The sequence below is a fragment of the Ursus maritimus genome, unplaced genomic scaffold, assembly GCF_017311325.1.
Source record: "Ursus maritimus isolate PB19 unplaced genomic scaffold, ASM1731132v1 scaffold_8, whole genome shotgun sequence".
Classification (NCBI taxonomy): domain Eukaryota; kingdom Metazoa; phylum Chordata; class Mammalia; order Carnivora; family Ursidae; genus Ursus; species Ursus maritimus.
Genome location: NW_024426996.1, coordinates 62208994 through 62232022, shown reverse-complemented (window position 1 = coordinate 62232022; position 23029 = coordinate 62208994). Strand labels below are relative to the sequence as shown.

At 45.7% G+C, this 23029-nt stretch overlaps 1 protein-coding gene across 4 annotated transcripts in view; it reads right to left on the bottom strand.

Moving 5' to 3' along the window:
• Nucleotides 1-22523, bottom strand: part of SEL1L3 (SEL1L family member 3) — an 87170-nt gene extending 64647 nt beyond the window's left edge. For 2 of the 4 annotated variants that reach the window (XM_008685861.2, XM_008685860.2), the window contains exons 1-5: nt 21922-22328; nt 11322-11448; nt 9560-9681; nt 9358-9473; nt 6531-6589 (exon numbers count right to left, since the gene is read on the bottom strand). In XM_008685861.2, coding sequence (XP_008684083.1) covers nt 6531-6589; nt 9358-9473; nt 9560-9681; nt 11322-11448; nt 21922-22195 — 698 coding nt within the window. In that variant the 5' untranslated portion in view covers nt 22196-22328. Of the gene's footprint in view, nt 1-6530; nt 6590-9357; nt 9474-9559; nt 9682-11321; nt 11449-21921 lie in introns of all 4 variants that reach the window. The other 2 variants (XM_008685863.2, XM_008685862.2) reach the window with 2 other exon arrangements.
• Between the last annotated feature and the right edge of the window lie 506 nt (nt 22524-23029).

Below are 23029 nucleotides of genomic sequence, written 5' to 3'. Positions count from 1 at the left end.
ATACTTAAACAGAGCATTTTGAACAGTGCCTGGCACATAGTAGGCACCTAACCATTAACTACGGTTATAATTACTAATCTAATCCGCTGTCGGACTTTTGCGGCCGTCTTAGTAGGAGCGCGTGCTTAGTAAGACTAAGTGCCTGTTCCCAAGCCTGATGGTGCCAATTGTATGGTCATTGTAATTATACAATTCAATGAACTATTACGTCATTCAATAAAATATGGATCGGGAAGAAAGCGTTGTTCACTCTCTAACAATTAAGTTGAATATTTTGGGGTTGACGCAGAAAAGAATGGTTGATTAAAAAGTGTGGAATTAGGACAACTGTAAAAGATTAGAAAAAAATGGAAGGACTCTAGATGTATCTTGGCTTTGATAATTTCACAAGTCTTTGTTTTCTTTCCATTTGTAAGAAACAGGAACTGGGTGCCGTTTATGCAAGAACGACCGCAGGGAACTCCAATCAGTAGATTCCTAACAAAGGAAAGGCCCTATCTGGAAAGATTGGTGGATGAAGGTACATTTCTGTTTTTTAATGAAAATAAAATGTTTATGGTAAGTATCTTTTTAAATGGATCTTTGCTTTAACTGAATTTTCCAACTGATCAATAATTTACTTGGTCCCTATGGTACTAGATTGTAATTTTGGGTTTTTTAAAAAATCATTATCATAATATAACTTCGACACTGTGGTTTATAAGAAATATATATTTGGGGGCACGTGGGTGGCTTGGTTGGTTAAGCGTCCGACTCTTAATTTCGGCTCAGGTCATGATCTCGGGGTTGTGAGATTGAGCCCTGCATCGGTGTGTGGAGCCTGCTTCAGATTTTCCTTTCTCTCTCTCTCTCTGCCCCTCCCCCCAACATGCACAAGCACATGCTCCCTCTCTCTCTCTCTAAAATACATAAATCTTAAAAAAAAAAAAAAGAAATGTGTATTTGGTCTTTGTCCACAGTTCGTGGCTCACAATGCTCCCCAAATCCCTAGGGTCTCCTAAGTGTTGGAAGTGGTAAACATGTCTTTGGTTGTATCAGAGAAGGTGACGCCATCCAAAGGCAGAGGCTGGTTCCCAGGTGGACCAACCATGTGACTAGAGGACTGAAACTTTTAGTTCCACCCCTCCAGCTTCCAGGGAGGGGTCAAGGGCTGCAGGTTGAACGAGCCAATGGCCAACGTCTTAGTCAACCATGACTATGTAATGAGGCCTCCATAAAAACCCTAAAGGGCTGGGTGAGAGCCTCAAGGTTGGTGACCACATGGAGGCTAGGGACAGTGGCACACCCGGAGAGGGCGTGGAAGCTCTGTGCCCCATGTGTCTCTTCACCTGGTTGTTGATTAGTATCCTGTATCAGATCCTTAATACATGAGTAAATGTAAGTAAGTACTTCCTTGAGTTCTGGGAGCTGCTCTCCCAAATCAAACGAACCTAAGGAGGAGGTCATTGGAACCTCCAATCTCCAGTCTGGGGCTTGGAACTGGTCCTGTAGGACTGACCCTTCCCCTGTGGCATCAGATGCTATCTCTGGGTGGACAGTGTTGGAGTTGAGTTGAATTCTTGGACATCCTGCTGGTGTCTCAGAATTGCTTGGTGTGGGTAGGAGGGAAGCCCTCCCCCATCTTGGAATTGGGTCTGGGGACCCAAAAGGAGCAGCTAAATAGGAAACCTCTCCAGCCTGCTCTCCATCCACCTCAGAGCCTCTACATTTTTCTCCTCTAAATTCCTCCGTGGTTGCACAAAGATTGCCAACGCTTCCTTGTACTCTGCGTGCCCTGTTTGATGGTCATCAATTTAACAGACATAAAAGCTGAGCTAGACAGTTCCAAAGCCCAGGCCATCCCTCTTGGAAACCTTAGACACGCTGGCAGACTATCTTTACTCTTATCTGGACATAGGGGACCGCCTAGGTTTATTACTGCGGAGCTCCGGCAGTCCGAACGAATCTCCGAAGTTGTTCAATAAAGCTCACTCAGAATTAGAAAACGGTCCTTTAGTTGGGGAACTTAGAGCTTCAAATTAGTTGTCCCTCTCCCCCCCTTAGAGTAATTATCACCTTAAATGTCATTTCCGTGGGACCTGCTATAAATTCTGACCCCCTTGAGTATCCTCCAAAACTACCCTATTCTATGCCTTTCCAGAATTCACCACTATTTGTAATTTTATATTTATTTATGAATTTATTTAAGATTTGTCTCCTCCACTAGATTTTAGGGACTGACTGTATTCTTTTCGTTCATCATTTTCTTCGCAGAGGCCGGCACTGTGTCAGGGGCGTGGTAGAGGCGCTGGGTGAATGAGTGTACACTGGATGAATGAATGAAGGATAAACGCAGTACAGGCCTGAAGTTGTTCCCTGTCACTGTGTCACCAACAGCCTCTCACTTGTGTGGAGCACTGCACTTCTGAGCACTTAATTACTGACCTTTCCACACCACCTTGGTGGGACAGCAGCTGGCGTCATGTTTACATGACAAGAAAGAGTAAAAAGGAATGCCTATAACCATATGAAATATCCGATGTTTAGTTCACTGGTTTGGCTCACTCTAGAATCTCTCTGATGGGTCAGATTCCAAATATCTAACCACAGGAATCCCAGGTAGGCCCGACGTTAAATCTTCAGTTCTTCCGTTGATGGGTGAGATCCGAGGAGTATAGGAAGGGCAGCTGAGGCCGTGGCCGGGGACACTCTCGGGTCTGAGGACTGCCCCTATTACCAGGTGAGGGATCATTTCAATGCTTTAAGTGGAACGTTGAATTGGTCTGTACCTGAAAATAGGTCCTCCTCTCCGGAATCTTATATGATCACACGGATTCTCATTTACTTAAAACTTTCCATTTTTGTTCATTTCAATATTCTTTACATTAATTTTTATTTCTTACAATATTATATTAAATGTCACTTATCATGATCACTGTTAGGAGTTCAATTGTGTCACTCCCCCCACCCCAGATTCATAGATTGAAGTCTGAACCCCCAGACTCTCGGAATGTGACCTTATTTGGAAAGAGGGCCATGGTAGGTGTAATTCGATGAGATGAGGCCATACAAGCAGAATGGGTACTTAATCCAGGATGACTGGTGTCCTTACAGAAGGGGAAATACGAAGGACACAAACACACACACAGTCATAGGGAAAATGCTGCAAAGATCGGGACCCTGCCGCCACAGCCCCAGGAGCTGTCAGAAGCTGGAGAGAGGCCTGGCAGGCGCAGAGCCTAAATCAGCTCTTTTCCCAGACCCTTCAGAGAGAGCACAGCCCTGCCGACACTGGATCTTGGCCCTCTAGCTCCTAGAAATGTAAGACAATAATTTTCAGTTGTTTAAGCCACTCAGCTCGTGGTGCTTTGTCCCAGCAGCCCTAGCAAACGGGTACAATTACTGAGTTTTTTGGCACCTCCTTAAATTTTATGTGGAAGGCATATGTCTCTCTCCCCGCATCCCGGGCCCAGGCCTGGATCACCCTGTGATCTCTCCATCTACAATTCACTCGTGCCAGCATCTAGGTCACCGGGATGTATGGTGAAAGGAAGCCCCTGCACAGAGAATGAACAGAGCCTATGAAATCAATCTTTCGACAAAAACATCCTGGGGTTGGGGGTGGGAGTCAGGAGAGAAAGGAGAAGGTATTATTTCAGACTTCACATCCCATAATGCAAACCCTCGATTTCTGGGGCCCTCTGTGCAGAGCGGGGCACCAGGCGAGGCTCCGGAAGTTCTCCAAAGCGAACTCCCAGGCCTCTCCTATTCCTGAACTCTGTTCTACAACAAAACTCATGTCCATTGCAGCATGGTACTGGCACAAAAACAGACACATAGACCAATGGAACAGAATAGAGAGCCCAGAAATGGACCCTCGGCTCTTTGGGCAACTAATATTTGATAAAGCAGGAAAAAACATCCGGTGGGAAAAAGACAGTCTCTTCAATAAATGGTGCTGGGAAAATTGGACAGCTACATGCAAAAGAATGAAACTTGACCACTCTCTCACACCATACACAAAAATAAACTCCAAATGGATGAAAGACCTCGATGTGAGACAGGAATCCATTAAAACCCTAGAGGAGAACATAGGCAGCAACCTCTACGACATCGGCCAAAGCAACCTTTTTCATGATACATCCCCAAAGGCAAGAGAAACAAAAGATAAAATGAATTTATGGGACTTCATCAAGATTAAAAGTTTCTGCACAGCCAAGGAAACAGTCAGAAAAACTAAGAGGCAGCCCACGGAATGGGAGAATATATTTGCAAATGACACTACAGATAAAGGACTGGTATCCAAGATCTACAAAGAACTTCTCAAACTCAATCACGAGAAACAAATAAAACAAAAAATGGGCAGAAGATATGAACAGACACTTTTCCAATGAAGACATACAAATGGCTAACAGACACATGAAAAAATGTTCAAAATCATTAGCCATCAAGGAAATTCAAATCAAAGTACCACAGAGATACCATCCACGCCCATTAGAATGGCAAAATAGAAAGCCAAGAAACAACAATTGAATTGAGGGATGTGGAGAAAGGGATCCCTCCTACATTGTTGGTGGATGAGTCTGGCATTTCAGCCACTCTGAAGAGAAACAGTGTGAGGTCCTTAAACAGTTAAAAATTGAGTTCACCTATGACCCAGTTATTTACTACTGGGTATTTACCCCAAAGATACAGACATAAAGTGAAGAGAAGGGCCATATGCACCCCAATGTTCATAGCAGCAATGTCCACAATAGCTAAATCGTGGAAGGAGCCGAGATGCCCTTCAACAGATGACTGGATTAAGAAGTTGTGGTCCATATACACAATGGAATATTACTCAGCTATCAAAAAGAACGAGTTCTCAACATTTGCTACAACATGGACGGCACTGGAGGAGATAATGCTAAGTGAAATAAGTCAAGCAGAGAAAGACAACTATCATATGATTTCTCTCATCTATGGAACATAAGAACTAGGAAGATCGGTAGGGGAAGAAAGGGATAAAGAAAGGGGGGGTAATCAGAAGGGGGAATGAAACATGAGAGACTATGGACTCTGAGAAACAAACTGAGGACCTCAGAGGGGAGGGGGGTGGGGGAATGGGATAGACCGGTGATGGGTAGTAAGGAGGGCACGTATTGCATGGTGCACTGGGTGTTATACACAACTAATGAATCATCGAGCCTTACATCGGAAACCGGGGATGTACTGTATGGTGACTAACATAATATAATAAAAAAACATTAAAAAAAAAAAAAACCTCATGTCCATTGAACTCTCGCTGACTGGGCGAAGTCCACGTGGCCCCCTTTCACACTTCCCCTCTGTTCTCAGGCCTCAGCCTCTGTGTTCCCATACAGCTGTCAATGTGGCCCCTGACCTTCTCCTCGCAGGCTTAAGAATAACACCTCTTTAGCCTTTCCTTGTAACTGTAATCCTTGAATCTGGCCATGAAAATAAGAATTGTTCTACGGACCCAGAGCCTGAAAGCCATCAGTTTGACTTAAATGTAAACTGGGATGGCCGGGCAGGGGCGGGGGGGGAGGGGGGGACGACAGGGTGTATGCTCCCCTCCGTTCCCTCATCTCTACCTTTCCCATGTTCCTTTCTTCAATACTTGGTTTCCAAGAAAATCTGGATTGTGTGAGGAGTCTGAGTGAACGAGCCTGTTCAGAGAGACAGCTTCCTGCTTGCTGGAGTGAAGTAACTACAGTGGGGAGGCAGGAGCCCCCTGCCCCCAGCCAAAGTGCCTGGTACATTTTTTTAAATTATCCAGACAAAGCTGGTACGTGTGTATTATACATGCATACATAAATTACATATACATGTTATAAAAGCTGGTAGTTTTTGTTTCTGTGTTTTACACTTACTCTTAAACATTTGATTGTGTGTGTGTGTGTGTGTGTGTGTAGTCTAGCCATGTTGAGGGATCCTGATTCCCAAAGGAGGCTGCCCCATGGTTCTGCCACTAGAAACCCCGCTATTAGACAGGGGTGTGGAAGCAAATGTAAAAATTATGAGACGCTAGACAAAGGACCCAATTCTCAGTGTCTGTAACTCTCGTGGAGAATGGTTGCTTGAGGATGAAAAGTTACACCAATATCAATAGTCGCATGCATTTCAAATTTAGATTATGAACATAAATAGGAAGACTGTCTGCTTTTATGTTTTATACTAGGCCAAAGTTACCCACCATTCTCAATAAGCAACATTAATACGTTGATTTATTTTTCAGAATCCTTCATAGAAGATAATTTTCAAAGAAAATGAATTATCAAGTGCCATGAAAGGAAGAATTTACAATGAGATCTGGAGAGAGGAATAGTTTCTCTTGCCTAGAAAAAAAAATGTTGTGGGGGAAGAGAGGGGAGTTTGCAGATGGAAAAAAAAAGTGCAAAGACTGGGCTATAGGGCAGACGAGACGCAGTGCGCGCTCAGAAGCAGAATAAGGAGGTGTGGGAAGGACATTAGGGTTGTGGGCTAACATATGAAGATTTCTTAATCCTTATCCAACATCATGTTGAGTAAGAAGAAAATAGTGCACTTACCTAATGGTCTGATTATGGTAGCTTTTCAAGTCCTGTCCAATGCTGGTAGTGACTACGATCTGTGTTGGGAGAAATACACAAGATCAGTTATGCCCCAACACCTCACATCATAAATACAGTCCTGGGTATAAATTACTCATAAAATGGGCTGTATAGTCTCTCACCTGATCCATTTCTTTTTTTTTTTTTTTAAGATTTTATTTATTTATTTATTTGACAGAGAGAGACACAGCCAGCGAGAGAGGGAACATAGGCAGGGGGAGTGGGAGAGGAAGAAGCAGGCTCCCAGCAGAGGAGCCTGATGTGGGGCTTGATCCGATGACACTGAGATCACGCCCTGAGCTGAAGGCAGACGCTTAACGACTGAGCCACCCAGGCGCCCCTCACCTGATCCATTTCTGCAGAAATAAAATGAATACTTTACTAGCCTTGTGTATATTTTAAGAGTTAAGAAATTTAATTTCTCCAAATGACTTCACATGTAACCATATCCATCATGCAATTTCCCCCCAGTGGGGTTCAGACACTTCCAAGCCACAAGCCACAGCTTTGCTTGGTGCACTTGGGCTCAAAAGTTTGCTGCATAGGAAGAGAAGGAAATGCGTAAGATACTACAAGGGGTTTATGAAATTTTACTTTGATTACATGAGAGCCTTGAGGGGAGAAGCAAGTGGGCGCTGAGCATTCTTCATGAGCTCTATTTCCCACTCTCCTTCCCTAAGCGGGGAGAATTGTCACCGTCATTTTGACTGTGACAATGTTTTTGTTGATAATGTTGTTAGCTGTCACGCACTCTTCTCGTGTCTTGGGCGGCTACTATGACATCAGCCCCTGGAGCTAAGGGGCTCCTTCTCCCCCCACCCCCCAGTGCTAGCACAGAGCAAAGGTTTAGGAAACATGTGCTGAGCTAACAAGGGTCTCAAAGGTATGGCTACAACACTGTGTCTACGAGAGACAAACTAACACATAAACACCAACCCAATTCATCCGTATGCAACATGTTGGCTCAGAGAAGAAAATGGCTCCAATCAGTTGTTTCTGTAAACCAGCCCCTGGCTTTAAGTCTCTTGTCCATTTAGTCAAAGCAATGAGTATGGTAGTCCCACCACAGAGGCGGATGTCATGTGGAAAAACAATAATACTGTTTTGGGGACCTATAGATATATCAGAGAGATGAGATAGGATGGAAAGAAAGTAGGACAGAAGGCAAAAGTCTACCAAAAAATCAAAAACAAAAACAAAAAACGAAAAACAACCCAACCCTACTTCTTTTTTCTTTCCACCCCATCTGCTCTTTCTAATCCTTACCCTACCGTGTACTCTGCTAAATTAAATTCATCTCTTTAATTAAAGGACTGCTTTGATTTACTCTTCTCCAGCTCGAAAATCTTCCACGACACCCTGCCACCTTGCAAATAGAAATCCAGATCCCTTGTATTCAAGATTGTCCACAGTCTAGCCCTAAAGACATTGTTTTCTTCTATTAGATTTCTACAGTCTGCAAATTTCCAGTCCCACCTGGTTTATCTGCTAACCCCCAATGATGTGCTAAAATGTTCCCTCCTCTCCTCTCCATCTCAATTCCACCCAACCCGTAGGAACCTTCTCCGTGAAGCCCTCCCCGAGCACCCAGCATAAAGTGCTTCCTCTCTTCCCAGAGTCAATATGGATCATTCGGTGAGTAAGCTCTCCTTACGACATCCCTTCACCTGCTTAATGCTTCTCCCATAAGTAGTCGATAAGCTCCGTGAGCAAAGAGCCTTGCATACATAAGGTGCAAAATAAATCTATGATTTGCTCTGATGATGTGATACCCGTTTAAATGACACAGAGTACCGAGCTGACCTTCACCTTTGGAGCAAGCAGGAACCAAGCTACAATGCCATCAGAATCCTTATATAGATGGGAAGCTGGACCACAGACCACAGCTAGGTCACCTCACATTGTCAAGGAACGCAACAAACATACAAAAACATCCCAGCTAACCTTTTACAGACTCTTCTTAGGGAGGCAACAAGGATTGACCTGATTTCTTTTCTCTCCAGGAAAAGGAAATGTGATAAAGCCAAGCCCCAAGGGAAGCCTGTGTATTATCTAATACATAAGACAAACAACACGTCCCTTCCACTTTTGTTACCGGAAAATCACAAATCAATAAGAAAAGCTGAAGAGGAAGTAAAGGAACGAGAAAAAAAGTAGCACGTCGCCATCAAGTATATTGAGAAATGGAATGGTCTTCAATTATAACAACAGATTGGCCATAATCCATAAAATCTGTGTTATGAGAGTTTGAAACAGTTATGTGCGCTGTTTTATAGTACAAAGCAGATAAATCCCCTCTGTCCCACTGGAATGATCACTTAGGTTTGTTGGTTATTATTTGTTTAATGCCAAACGTCAGCAATTGTGTAACTGCCAAAAACAGTCAAACCATTTCTTGGCTGAACTAACCAATAAATTTCCTGTAAAAAAAAAAAAAGTCATAGATCTGATAACACTGTATAAACATGACCGATGGTGTTTTAACATTTATCTCCACAAAGCCTATCTCCCTCGGGGGAAAAAAACCCCTGAATTGCTCAGACAATTGTGGACATAGAGCAGGCTATATTATTTACTCATTCACAATATGGTCGAAAGAAGCACTTTAGAAGTTAATTAAATGGGATGGGATGCTTATGATTTAAACTTCCATCTATAAAAGTTTGATTGAAGAAGCGTTGAATTGTAAAGAGTTTGTCATTTAGAACAAATTTGCTCTTGCGGACATCCTTGCTCCCTGCCTTTACTGCAACGAAGGGATTCACGGAGCATGCGCGCAGATTACCTGGCCTCCGCTGAAAGAGATATCCAGTCGAACCCACTCCTTCAGAGGCATGGTGAATTTTGTTTTCACAGCAAGGTCTTCTCCTTTGACAAGATGCATTTGAATATGCAAGTGGCCTACAAGGAAAAGGAAAGCTCGTGAAATCCGACCCAAAAATACTGAGAAGGGCAGTGTCATTTTAAAGGTTCCGTTTCGTACTTACCCTCTTCTGTAAGAAATACAGACGGTGTGCTGTACATCTCATTAGAATCAACAAAGTACAGAATCCCACAGAGACTGGCCTTGCAATAATGGAGTAAATAAAGCCACAATGAAACAGTAAACCTACAAGAGTGAGGAGGAAAAAAAAATCTGCAGATTGATATCATCCAAGAACAGGTAATTATAGTTAACAATGACCAAGTAAATTGTTTTCTTTGCAATGAAGGGATGAATCTGCCTTCGTGTTCATCATGGGAGATCAGCTTGCAGAGCTTGATTTTTGAGACAAAGAGGTAGTTACAGTAACTGTGAGAGACAGAGTTAAGAATACGTTGTGCACAACTAGCAGATAGATTGTACCTTGCACCAAAAACTCTGTTTCTGTGCCTCTTGGAGAATCTCCCATGCCTGCCGTCTGAATTCTTGATTAAGGTTTAGAAAGCCAGACATAAAATATAAATCTGGATTTTAGTAAGAGGTGATTTGATAAGAAGCTATTTTAATTTCAATGATTAAAAGAAAAAAACATAATTAGGGCTTTTTGAGCAATTTTGTTTCCTTCCAAGAGAAAAGCCTTCAGGTAGAACAGTGTCGTCATCTGCAAATGGCATCACTATATGGTAATTGGGACACGTAGATACTATTTTAATGCACACTTAGGTGGTTCGGGATCACAGTTCCGGCTGACCCATATGGAACAACTAATCTAATTGTTCCATTTCTGGACCGGGGCTATTTTAGTTGAAAAAAGTATTGTACATCTGTGATTTATGAGGTGAGAATAAAATAACAGTAGTCAACTTAACTAGGACACATTTAGGCAAGATGTGTGATCCATCCATCACTCAGCGAATATTTGCTGAACACTTGCTCGACGCCACACATCGTGTTAGTGACCAGCAGTTCAAAGATGGGGAGCCGGGCGTAACTGCGTTTTGCAGGTAAAATAGGAATCAAGGTCAAAACAAATGCACAGAGTTCTCGCCATGACCCCCAGGAAGCAATGCACAGTTTGGGTTAAAGTGGCCGTGGCCCCGGGTTCTTTGGGGAGATATCCAAACAAGTCCTTTAGAATTTTCTGGGCTTTCTAATCTGGCCTCAGAATCCGTTGGTAAGATATGCAAACAGATGGTGCCACACAGCTCCCTCCTGACCCACCCAGCTGAGCAAGCTCATGAAGATAAGTTATTACAAGGAAGCTTAGCAAGAACATACGCTCAGTAAAGTGACTCAAGATCTTTCTACAGCCAGCAGCATGGGAAGAATTAAATCACTCTGCTAAATCCAGCCGGTCTGAGGTGAACCAGGAACTGTTTGCAGCATCTTCAATTCAGCAGAAGGAAAAAAATATATCTGGGTTTTGCTGGAATCAATGGAGGAGATCAGAAATTGTGAGATTTCAAGCAGCTCATCCAATCTTTCAAGACCGAAAAAGCAAAGCGAAGGCAGCGAGCAGCGTGTGCTGGCTGTGGCTGGCTGTCCCCGAAAGCTTGCAAGGCCCTAGGCTCCCGCACCTTGCTCCCCTGCTCGTGTCATCCCTGGGACTGACCCAGAAAGTCCCACGCAGACTGAAGACTTTTAACGGCAAGAATAATTCAAGAATGCTTTGGACCACAAATTCTGTGTAAGCTGTGTGGATCTCCCCATTTTTCTGAAACATATGACCACAGTGTGTCCTCCTAAAGGGATTCCACTAGACTTCCCTGGTCTTCAGATTCAACAGAGTACAGCCCCACCAGCCCCCGTCATCTGCCCATTCTTACACTGGGTAATCTATCCGCTGGCGTCGGGTGGCCTCCAGCTCTCGGTTGTGAAACCTCGGGAACTTCTTCACAATGCCTGTGTTTTCTCCACTGGAGGCATAGAGAAAGCCCAGGAGGGTGACCACATCTGCGAACAGCAAGACGGCTGCCTTTCAATTATCTCCAGAAAAGCACTGCTTCCCCAATCACATTCTTCCTGGAACCCTCTGCCTAGCTCCAATCAAACAGTTACAAGGGAGTGTCTGAAAATATTAGCAAACATTTATTGAACACTGACTATACGCCGGGTGCCTGCTAAGCCCTTTACAGAGAGCTGTCTCAATTCGTGTTCACAGCAACCCCGTAAAGGAGATTGTAGGATGAGTTCCAATATACAGATGAAAATGTCAAGGCACAGAGGTAAGAGAACTCACCGAAGGTCACAGCTAAGAAGAGGTAGAGCCAGATTTGATGTTCAAGCTCGGGTTGTAGGTTCTTAAACCATTTCACATCCTGCCCTTCCAGGGCTAAGGAAAACATTTGCAATTTGTGCGACAACAGTAACAGTTATCACCCGAGTAGTCCTCGATACCATCCACACTGCTGTAAATAGGTCTATATCTTATTTAGCTAGCTAGCTACCTAGAGAGATTCATTTAATCTCATTATTATTCCCATTCTACAGATGAGGAAATGGAAGCACAACAGCCAAAATGGTAGCTAATGTTTCTATAACACAGAATATGCCAGGCAAGGTGGTAAGCATACCATTTCAGGAGGAATCTCATTTAATTTCACAACCGTCTGTGAAACGGGTGCTATTGTTATCCCCATTCAACAGATGAGAAAACTGAGCCCTAGAGAGGATTGAATACGAAGAGGTGGAGCTGGGACTCAAACTCAGGCAGCTCGGTTTCAGAATCCATGCTCTTAGAAGTGCACAAGTTTTTCTCTTCTGTGCAGACTTTCCAATATACTCCACACATTACCCTATGCAAAAATGACCAACCAAACCCCTTAAATCCAGGGAGTTTTCCACTTTATTTTACAAATGTGGGAGAATTCTGTGGCTCTGGAGAAGATAGGGGTGTCCTTATCACGTCTTCAAAGGAGAACTGAGTTAGCTCATCTGTATTCAATACCTACTGCTTTAAACGAGGCCAGAATGATTTTTTTTTAATTTTCCATACCCATCCCCTCTTTGAAGAAAAAAAAAATCACTGAATTCAACCAAGGGATAAAGAACCTTTTTCTCTTTCTTAAAATGCTCTTTGGTTTAAATGTCTGTGGTTAAATGGTGGAAATCTTCTATCTTCCTGGGCTTCCTGGAAAGGGAAGAGTTAACTTCTGTGCAAGTCACCAAATGCCTCTATTGGCACAAATTATGGAAGCCTCAGCCTGGGATACTGGAGACCCCAGCTCTCATTCCTCAATGGAGAGAAATGTCTTATTATAGAGAGAGGTACTTCTGGTTCATTAAAACTTAGAAACCACAAGAGCAAAGTGTTCATAATCTCAGACCCCTATGAGTACATCTAATAGAATTAAATAAAATAGAGCCAAATTGTCCCCAGTGTCCACAAATCTCCCTGTTTGGTGAGAGGTAGAGAGGCAGTTGAAGATTCAGAAGGATAGAGTTATCAATTCCAACAGAAACAATGCAAACTTTTTTTTTTCTTTACAACTTGAGCTCAATTTGGGGACACTAGCCTTGCTGGTCTATTACGGGGATGGGTAGGGGGGATTAGAATTGGAAATACTGCAAAGGTGTCTTTGGAATCCAGGGAGAAAATCACCGAGCGGTTGCTGTCAGCCCAACCTTGGTTTGGCTTCCACTGTGTGGAGTGGAACATAAAAGACCAGATGGCCACGTTAGCCCCCTAGGAAGCCTTCTGCTAGTGATTGCTGTTGAGTTACCTGGTGTGCACTAGAAACATTTATCAAAAGGAGCAGGATTTGATTCTGTCCAACCTGACTCCAGTAAAAGGAGGCTTCATAAAGAGGTTTCCAAAGTGAACGGAGTTAAAAGTCAATGCTGATGAGCCTCTCCTTTATCCAGGGATCAAAGTAAAGCAGGTTGAGCAGGAGAACTTGCAGCAAAAGATGTGGAAGAAAAAAATCTAAGACTGAAAGATCTAAAATAAATTTTACAAAAACACATACCTTTTGTACCCAACAAAACCAAAGGGATGGTGGCTTTCTTGTAAAATCTGCAGCTTGAAGAGTTCTATGATTTGGAGATCTACTGCAATTTTCCTTCAGTGTAATATTGCCTTCCCATTTAGTCAGAAATAATAAGAATGAAATTTCAGAGCAGGAAAGGATGTTAGAATTCAGCTAGCCCAGGATAACATATAGGCTTGTTTTCTATTAAGCGACTGTGGCTGCTTGGAACACTACGCTTGATTAGTGATGGCTGTCATGGGCACTAGAACGGGGAGTAACAGCACAAGTGTCATTCCCCGTGAAAGAATTTACAGGTAGAAAAACTTAAGTCCAAAGTTTAGGTCCAAAGAGGTTAAGAGACTTGTCCAGTTTTCTCTAGAATGTAAACCCAAGAGAACAGGGACATTACTTCAGTCATTACCCCATCCCTAGAGCCCAGAACAGTGCCCAACACTTGATAGAAGCACCACAAATACTGAGAGAATGAATGAATGAATGAATGGGCACAGTATGGCCAAGTCAGGATCTGAACCTGCCTCTCTCTAGCTCAACTTTTTTCACAATTCTATACTGTGTCCCATGGGCCCACATCAGATCACAGTTTCTCTTCCTCCAGACCCTTTCCTCAAATCCATTTCTCTGGCTAATCTTGAATGTAGACATTAGGTAGGAAAAAGGCATCATCACGACAAACATAAAATACCAGGAAGACAGTTCAGATTTAGAACCCACCACCTTGACTGTTTTTGTCTGTTTTATTTCCTCAAATTTCAGAGCAAAAAGAGGCATTGGATTTTGTATGGCACAAACTCCTTCATTTGGAGACAAGAAAAATGTTAGTGTCTCACTGAAGCCTGCATGGCTAATAAGAGACACAGGAATGAGTCAAAGCTGGTCTCCCACTACGAACCCATGGGCTTCTTATTAAACCACATCACAGCTCACAGGTCTTCCCAAAGAGACGGGTGCTGCCTTGACCCTCCAGGACCCCCCCAACACTACCCATCCAGCCTCTCCTTCAAGGTAGAGCTTGGCTCAGCAAGGGCCTCCCTCACCATCCTGCTTCAGCACTAGGGCTAGCGCCTACAGAGCCTGACCAAGAGACCCCGGATGATATTGGTTGTTAAATACTTTGAACATCACCTCCGAGCGGGGTGGCTGGGGTCGGTCATGTAGTCCGTTCTGCAGGTCGGCAGAGTGATCAGAGCCCTGACATGGACACCTACTCTGGAGACAGTCCCATTTCCAGGTAACAAAACCCTACTCGGGACATACTTCAAACACAACCACAACGGTGCAGCTGAGACTTCAGCCCATTTGTGGAGAAGAGATAGTCTTGAGACAAAAAAGAAACTGACTGTAAGTCTGCAAGTGGAAACAGGAGGACAGGAAGCTAAGATGTTCCAACCTGGAGAAGGAAAGCTAGAGTGCAGGTAACTCAAGAGTGCTTTCCAAACGCAAGACATTAAAAGGCAGGAGTGTTCAGGTGTTTCATTTTCTTTAAAAACCAAAGCCTGAGAACTAAAACGCAGTTTTCTAGCAAGTATGATTTAGGTCAGAACTTCCCCCCAAAGGATACCAGGCCGTGAAGTGGGCGAGTAAGGAAGTCAGTGGAATATTCAATAGTAGGAGTGTTAAGAATAAAATAAATTTCACTCCCAGGAATTTATCCTGTGAACATACTTGTAGGTGTGCACAGAGATACATGTACAGGGATGTTCGGTGAAACCTTGTTGCTAATGGTAAAAGACTAGGAAATGACCTGCGTGACCATCAGCAGGGGACAGGTGAAATACATTATGGGCTGTCAGGCAACCTGATGCTAAGTAGCTACGAGGAAGAATGGGGTCGTGTGGCATACGCTGCTATAGAGAAATCTCAGCCGTGCTGTTAATGAGTGCGGGACAGAGTTTACAGAGTCTTCCCATGTGTGAATGAAGAGAGCAGCTCTCCACTCAACGCCTATAGGAGCAGAGAACATTTCTGGAAGGAGACACAAGAAGCTAGTGTGAGTGAGTTTGCCTCTAGGAAAAGGACGAGAACACAGGGTGGGTGGGAACTCGCTCTTCCTCCAATCCCTTTTACACTATATGAATTTTTTTTTTACCAGGTACATGTATGCCTTTTTAGGCTAAAAAAGCAGAGAACAAAGTCTGAGCCTTCCCGTGCAGGCGGGGCACAGGGGCCAGCCACGTTCAGAGGGCCTCCCCGCCCTGGGCCTCTGGGGCTATTCAATCTGCTTCAAAGAGACAAAGTCCAGTGGGTGAGGAAAACAGGATGATTCACATCAGTAAAAATTCAACTTAAAAAAAGAGTATTCCTTTCTAATTTAGAAGCTGGGTTAGGGCTGTATTAGCATATTTCAGAGAGGCGGCAGAGCAAAGCTTGGACTCCCGTGAAACAAGCTGAGCCTCGGTTTTCTCCTCTGAAAAGAAAGGATGAGAATAATACTCTTTCCCATGGGACTATTATGAGGATTAAATGAAACAATGTGCACGGAAAAAGTGTTCTGAAAATCATAAAGGGCCATGCAGATGTGAGGCATTAATTGGTGTTATTACTGAGAAATTCAGACCACCGTGATTAACTGGAGGGAAAAAAAGAACTAAGTCTCTCTCTCTCTTTTAATAAAAGTGCCAGATACATACTTCTCATAGTTATAAACAGTATCATCATGTCATTGACTTAAATAGTCTCACTGCATCAACCGGTATTTGCACAGAGACTGGTATTGCACTCTCCGACTTAGCCCTTCCGTGACTTTGTTGTACTGGAATTTTGTTATAAGAAATCACCCTTCGAATCCATTGGCTCTGAAGATGAGACTGGATTTTTGGCGAAAGGAAGAGGGAGTGGAAAAGAAGGAAGCTGCCATGTTCCCCCGTTTCTCACCTAAGAGGGAAGATCAGAAAAAGGTTCATATAGGTGGACAGCAGGGCAGAATGTTTAATACACCTCTGCATGGCATTCAGGGCCTTCAAAGTGTGGCCCTCAACCTGCTTTTCCAGTCTAATTTCCTGAATCGCCCAACTCACACCTGAGATTCTACCTGGGTGAACAAACAGAGCCCGAGGCTGCTACTCCGCATTTCCACCCTTGGCAGAGGCTGGTCATCGATCCGCCCGCCTCTCCTCACTGGGCTCACACTCAGCCTCAGAATCCTTCTCAACCCCATGTTCTAGGTGGCCACCCCAATCCCTCCGAGCTGGCGTGCAAGATGAAACCTGCCGCCCCTCCCATCAAGAGCCGCAGGTGCAGCGCCGTTCTGCCATTAGGTTGCATTTTCTCCTCTGTGCGCCGTGGTTCTTGCTTCCCCTTCTGCCTGGATGCCCTTCGTCCTACTCCTTTTCTGACTGTGAAAACTCTACTCATCCTTGAAGTCTCCGTTCAAAAGTCACCTCCTCCATGAGAAAAGCAAAGCTCTGAACACATAAAGACGGCTTGGTAACATTTTTCAATGAATGAATGACTTCAGATAAATAAATAAATAGTTTCATGACATCCTTCAGCAGTAGAGGCTAATACTTAGGTGCGGGGTTTGGGAACCAAACTACCTGGGTTCAAATCTCAGCTCTATCATGAAGAGCTGTGTGACCTTAGACAAGTCACTCTACCTCTCTGAGTCAGTTTCCTCTTCTGTAAATATGACAATAAGGTGCGGGGCAGATTCAATGAGATACATAGAGCACTTAGCACAGAGTCTAACACATAGGGAGCACTCATAACAAAAAGTAGCTGTTACTATCAGTAGCTGCTTTTCGTTCCCCTTAAGCACCTAAAGACAGAGGGGACCATGTCTGCATCTTCTAGCCTCCAGACTTAGTAAAGAAATTGATACACAGGAGATGCTCAATGTTCTTTGTTTAGTTGACTTGAGCATGATACACATTGTATGGGGAGACAGGTAACAACAGACGGCTGGGGAAGGCCAGAGGGTAGAGAGTTAATTTCTGATTGTGGGTATGAAAAAAGAAAAAAGAAAAGAGGAGGGAAGGGAAGGGAAGGGAAGGGAAGGGAAGGGAAGGGAAGGGAAGGGAAGGGCAGAGCTTTAAGGGGTGGGCAGGGGAGGAGTGCAAATCTGAGCCAGCTACCGAAATATGGGTATGATTTTGCCACGTGGTGTGGCAGTGGGGAGCAAGTACTGGGGGCAGTGGGGAGGGCTATTCCCTGTAAAAGGAATCGATTAAGTCAAGGCAGGGCATGGGGAATCCCAGACTCAAACTGCGAGGGTAAGGCAAAGGAGGGCTTGTGTGTGGTTGCACAGGAGAACCACTGAGCAAGAGATCGCATCCTTAACCAGTACAGCCCAGATGGGCTCTCCCTGGCAGCTGTAGTGTGTGTGCGAGCCTCGGGAAGGCACACAACCGCCCCCTACCCCTGTGTGCTCCCTAATGTGGCAACACAGCTGTGTGAGGATGTCACCGTGTGATGGTCACACACAGGCGTATGAGTAAAAGGTCCTTGCCCCTTGGCTAAGAGCATTCATCGCTCGATTCACATATAGTCACTGCATGCCTGCTGCGTGCTGGGAGCTGTGGTGGTGGGCACTGCACAAAACAAGGCGGGATCTTGGCATCATGGATCTTGCGTCCTGGTCCAGAAACACACAACCCGCAAAAAAGCCATGACGCATATTTAATTACCATGTCTGGTGACGATAAGGCTGCAGGAAAATAAAGACAGATGACAACGGGGTGGGAGTGGCAGGGGTGGGGCTGCCATCCAAAATAAAGTGGTCAGGGACATCTTCTCTGCTGAGATGACAGTAGCGCAGAGGCAGGACAGAAGGGAGCAAGCCATGTAGGGGAAGGGAGCAGTCACATAAGTGTCCCAAAGGGAGAATGAACTTGGTCAGCTCAAGGAGAAGCCGGCGGGCCGGTGTGGCTGGAGCAGGTGGACAAGGGGAAGTGTGGCAGGAGATGCGGCAGGACAGGGACAGGAACAGGAAGAGGACAGGGATCCCCGGCACAGGCCACAGTAAGGGGGCTCTTATTGGGGGGGGGGGTCTTCCTCACCGCAATGGGAGGAACTGCTTGCAAAGGGGGGAGTGGGGAGATGGGACCTGCCCACACTGGCTGCCCTATGGGGAATGAGGGCAAAGCCGGGGGGCCGTTTGCAGGCCGTGACATCCGCCAGTATGACAGCAATACATGCAGTGAGCTGCGACTGAGTATGCAACGTCATCTGAAGATGGAGGCCACAGCCCCCGCTGACCTCTCACGGGAGGACAGTCAGGAGGAGCAGTCTGGGTGGGCCCAGAGGTGTTGCACGCCTGGTGGATTTCTTTTTCTCGATGAGTTCATGCGTGAGTCAGGCACACGTGTAACCGGTGAGGGACGACCGCGAATGCCCAGTCCCCTCCCCCCAGGAAATGGACAACAAGTGTAGCCGCAGGTGCATGGTGCCTGGTCACCTATGGCCCACGTGCCCAGAATGCAGCAGGAACAGGTGCACCTGCTGGCCACGTGGCCAAGCCGGGACACACACAAGTCCTGAAAGGCTGCTGACTTCTGGTCTAGGGTAGGTTTTCTCAGTAGGGCGGGACAAGAGCCTGCTGCATGTCTACGAAAAATCAGAGCAACCGCCTGCCTGGCATGGTCCAGGCAAAGGAGATAAACTGCCGGGTGTGGGGTGAGGGGTGTGTTGGGGTGCACACAGCCGTTCCCCCCGCCCCCCCCCCCCCCCCCCCCGGGAGCCTCACCTAAACCTTTGTTGGAGAGGCACTCTAACCATACAGAACAGCCCCGTGCATGGGGACTCTGGCTCTCTCTCTTTATAAAGGTAAAAGAAAATGAAAGCAAGTCAGAGGGTACTTCAGCTCAGACGTGGAGCCCTCATAGGGCACCAGGCATTCGACACAGAAAACGTTCCCCCACCCCCGACACCTGTGCTGGCTGCAGACTGCAAGGGGACCGGGCATGAAAGGCACCCCCTCGGCTCCCTAATGCCGTCTTGTTGTTCTGACTTGACTCTTGTTCATCAAGAGCCGAATAGAGAAGCCCCTGCTAAGAGCAAGCCAGAGGCCTGGCCCCCTTCCATCGCACAGCCGTATCAAGAACAAAGGTCGTGGACACTTTCCATAGGGCTGCTGCACACGCTCTTTTGATTCCTCTTCTAAAGACAGGGAGAGGAAATGTTCCCCTTTTGGGTGAACACATCACAGCCACACACACAGAGCTGGCTTTGAGAGTGCACGGAGCAGCCCAGCCCCCATGTGCGGCGACTTTAATGATTAGAAAAGGTTTTCCTCTGCATTACGCTTTTATTAGCTTGGTTCTCACCCCAAAAGTAATGCTCGGAAGAAGGTGGGGAGACAAATCCCACTGTGCTATTCTGAAGCTCGGTGAATACGGGAAGGAGCAACAAAAGGAAGGGAAGGTGGTTCACATTTTAAGGGTATGTGCGGGCGCCCTAAGTCCTCAGCCAGTTCATAAACGACTTCATTTGAAAACTTCCAGCTTGCAATTTAGTCATTCTTCAATGAGAAATATGGGATTTGCCACACATGAAATGGAATCATTATGCCCTGACAAAATCGAAGACAAATCAAAACTGGCTGCATGTGCCTCGCGCGTCCTTCTTAATAAATTCGGTCTCCCCGTGGAAGGCATTCCAGAAAGAGGCGAGGATGGGGCTCTGCCTGGAAGAGGGACGCACACCGATGATCAAACGCAGGCAACTCAACTGTTTGAGACACTGAATGGCCCCCTGCCCTGCCCCCAGCTCACGTACACACAGAAAAGGAACCTGCCGTCTCCCTCTCCGTATCTGTGTGTAAAGCCCCACGCAAACATGGAGGCGGCCGGCCACAGAACAAGGCTATTCACAGCAAACGCAGGGTAGGAGTGCACAGAACTACACGCACACAACAGCACATGTGAAAACTGCTGAATTCTGAACCAGGTCTGCGGTCTAGTTCAACAGTACTAGGTCCACGTCAGTTTCGTGGTCTTGCTAGCGTGCCACAGTTACGAAAGACCTTACCGTGAGGGGGGAGCTGGGGGAAGGATACGCAGGACTCTCTACCATGTTTATAACTTCTTGCAAATCTATAATTATTTCAAAATAAAGAGTTTTTTTTTTCAATGCCACATGTATTCGTTCTATGGCAAGTGGCCATATATATATGGTTAAACAGATCCGTTAAGTTTCCCTTAGATACAGGGCTGTTTTGGGGTGGTCCCAGGAAATATTCGTCGCCATTGTTTTCTCAGTGCTCTTAAGTCATCTTGCCCCCAAAGCAGTCCTCTTGAAGACCAGGAGGGGTCAGGCACCTCCCGAGGGAGGGTATGCTGTCACAGGACCGTGGGGATTGGGCCACAGTTACTCTAGATCTAAGTCCCACCAGCTCTGCCGCGACTCCAGAGGTCCCGGAGCTTTAAGATGCATCAGAGTCATGGGAGTGTGTTTAAAGTGCTGATTTCAGGGCCCCGCATGCCACAGATCCTGACTGAGTAGGGGTGGATGGATGGATGGATGGATGGATGGATGGATGGATGGGGCCCGGGAATCTGCATTGACAACAAGAGCCCTGTGTGATTCTGTCACAGCCGGTCCTGGGGCTACACTTCAGGAAACACTGTCAGGTTCCGAGTGAGTGCCCGGGAGCACACCAGGTTAGCTCCCCATTGCAGGACGAGCAGGAGAGCTGGCAGGTGCTCAGCACCCACACAGGAAGGTGTCCCTCATACCAATGGAGGTGTACCTCCATACCAGAGATCTCCAACCCCGCGCTTAAGGAAGGGCATGGGGACCTGTACGGGTCCTTCGGCGGCTGTAACCATGCGGCTTTTAGGATGAAATGCAGCGTTTGGACCCCATCATCATCGTGGCTACTTTTTGCTGGGTGCTGATTGTGTGTTGAGCAAATTACATCGCATTTAATTTTCACAACATGTTCTGAGGGGATTGTTATTTATCACCCCTATTTTACAGATAAGAAAACTGAGGCTCCCAGAATTTCAAGATTATAAGGGAACGTAGAAAGTGGCAGAGTAAGGAGTTGAACCCAGGGGCTCTGGGCTGAAAACTACCATGTGATACCACCTTTGGCATGAAGGCTCCTCTGGTTCTCATCTCCTCTGGGTTGAAACACTCCACTTTAAAATAACTGATACTCAAAGGATTCATGAAGGGAGAGAGGGAGGAAGCTTTTCCCAGGGTCTGTTTCGGTGGTATTAACACTCCTTTCCAACTTCAGACCCAAAGCTCTCAAGGTCCCTCCATGACCTCTGTGACTCTCCCATGCAGTCTATTCTCTCGTACTATTTCTTCTCTCTTCACCTTTTTACCCCCACCCCCTTTCCCCCCAAAGTCCTGAACTACAGACTCGGCGTGCCCGCCGTTTTCCCCACCTCCTCCACTGCCAGTGTAAGAACATTCTCCTGCCAGCCTCTCATGGTACAGGCTATCTGAAGAAAGGAGCATTAGGCTCCTTGCAAGGCAAACGACCTACCAGTTTCAAGAGGACACTGGGGAATCTTGTTTGCCCGAAGGTTCCAAATATAATCCATGTTCCACTCAAGGCACACTTGATGATCTTTGAAAGGGCGTTCGAAAGGCGGGACCGTCTTTAGCAGAGTATAATTCTTCGCTACAGCATGTAGCAAATTTTCCTCCCATTTAACATTCAAGTCTCCGCCACTGTATTTGTGAGTAATCCAGGCGCGTAGTATCACCGCGGATACTGAAATGGAGTGTCTGATGAAATAATCATCTCTATAAACCATGATGCTTGGAAATTTCACATGTACTATTTGTGTCCTGCTGGTGTGAAGATACTTCTCGTTCTTCCACCTCTTTTTGTACACAGGGATGCTACTTCTGAACTCAGATGAAACGACCGCTTCCAGACTGACAACACAAGGCTGGGAGCATAAGTACTCAACCGAGACTTCAGAAACATTGCGGACATTCCCTTCAAAGACGGTGAAATAAATAAAGTCTTTGTAAGCCACGCTCTGCTCGGCTTCGGGGGTCACTGACGTCGTCAGGGAAGTCTGCCTGCCCAAAGACGGCACAACGTTCTGAAAAAGAAAAAAAAGAAAGAAAGAAAGAAAGAGGTATAAAAAGTTGAAAAATCATCAAATTAACAGCTATGTGAATCATTTTCCTGGGATAAAAAATATCCATCTACAGAAAGCACTGAATGCGGGACATAAAAGATGGCAAAACCACTCCCGAGCAATTAGAGGAAAACCAACACACACACAGATGAAGATTAGGCCACATTTAACTCTCTCCCCAGACTCACTAGCATCTGCTGATCAAAATGGGACTTTCAAAGCTACGTGGCAATCATTCTAGAGTCGCCTTCCAAATGCAGGAGCTAGTTCACAACAAACCCAGGAGCGGTGAGCCTGCCTTAGCGTGAAAAAGAGATGAGCCAGCTTCAGACATTTCCAAACCATTGTCCTGACTTCAAATGGCGATCAGATGCAGCCAAATCAAAGGGTAGGAGAAGAGTTCAAAGTGCACCCGAGAGGGAACATAACAGGGATGCCAACTTGGCCCCTCTTTCTCCTGTAAGTTCTGAGCCAGAACGAGCACGCGTGACGGATGGA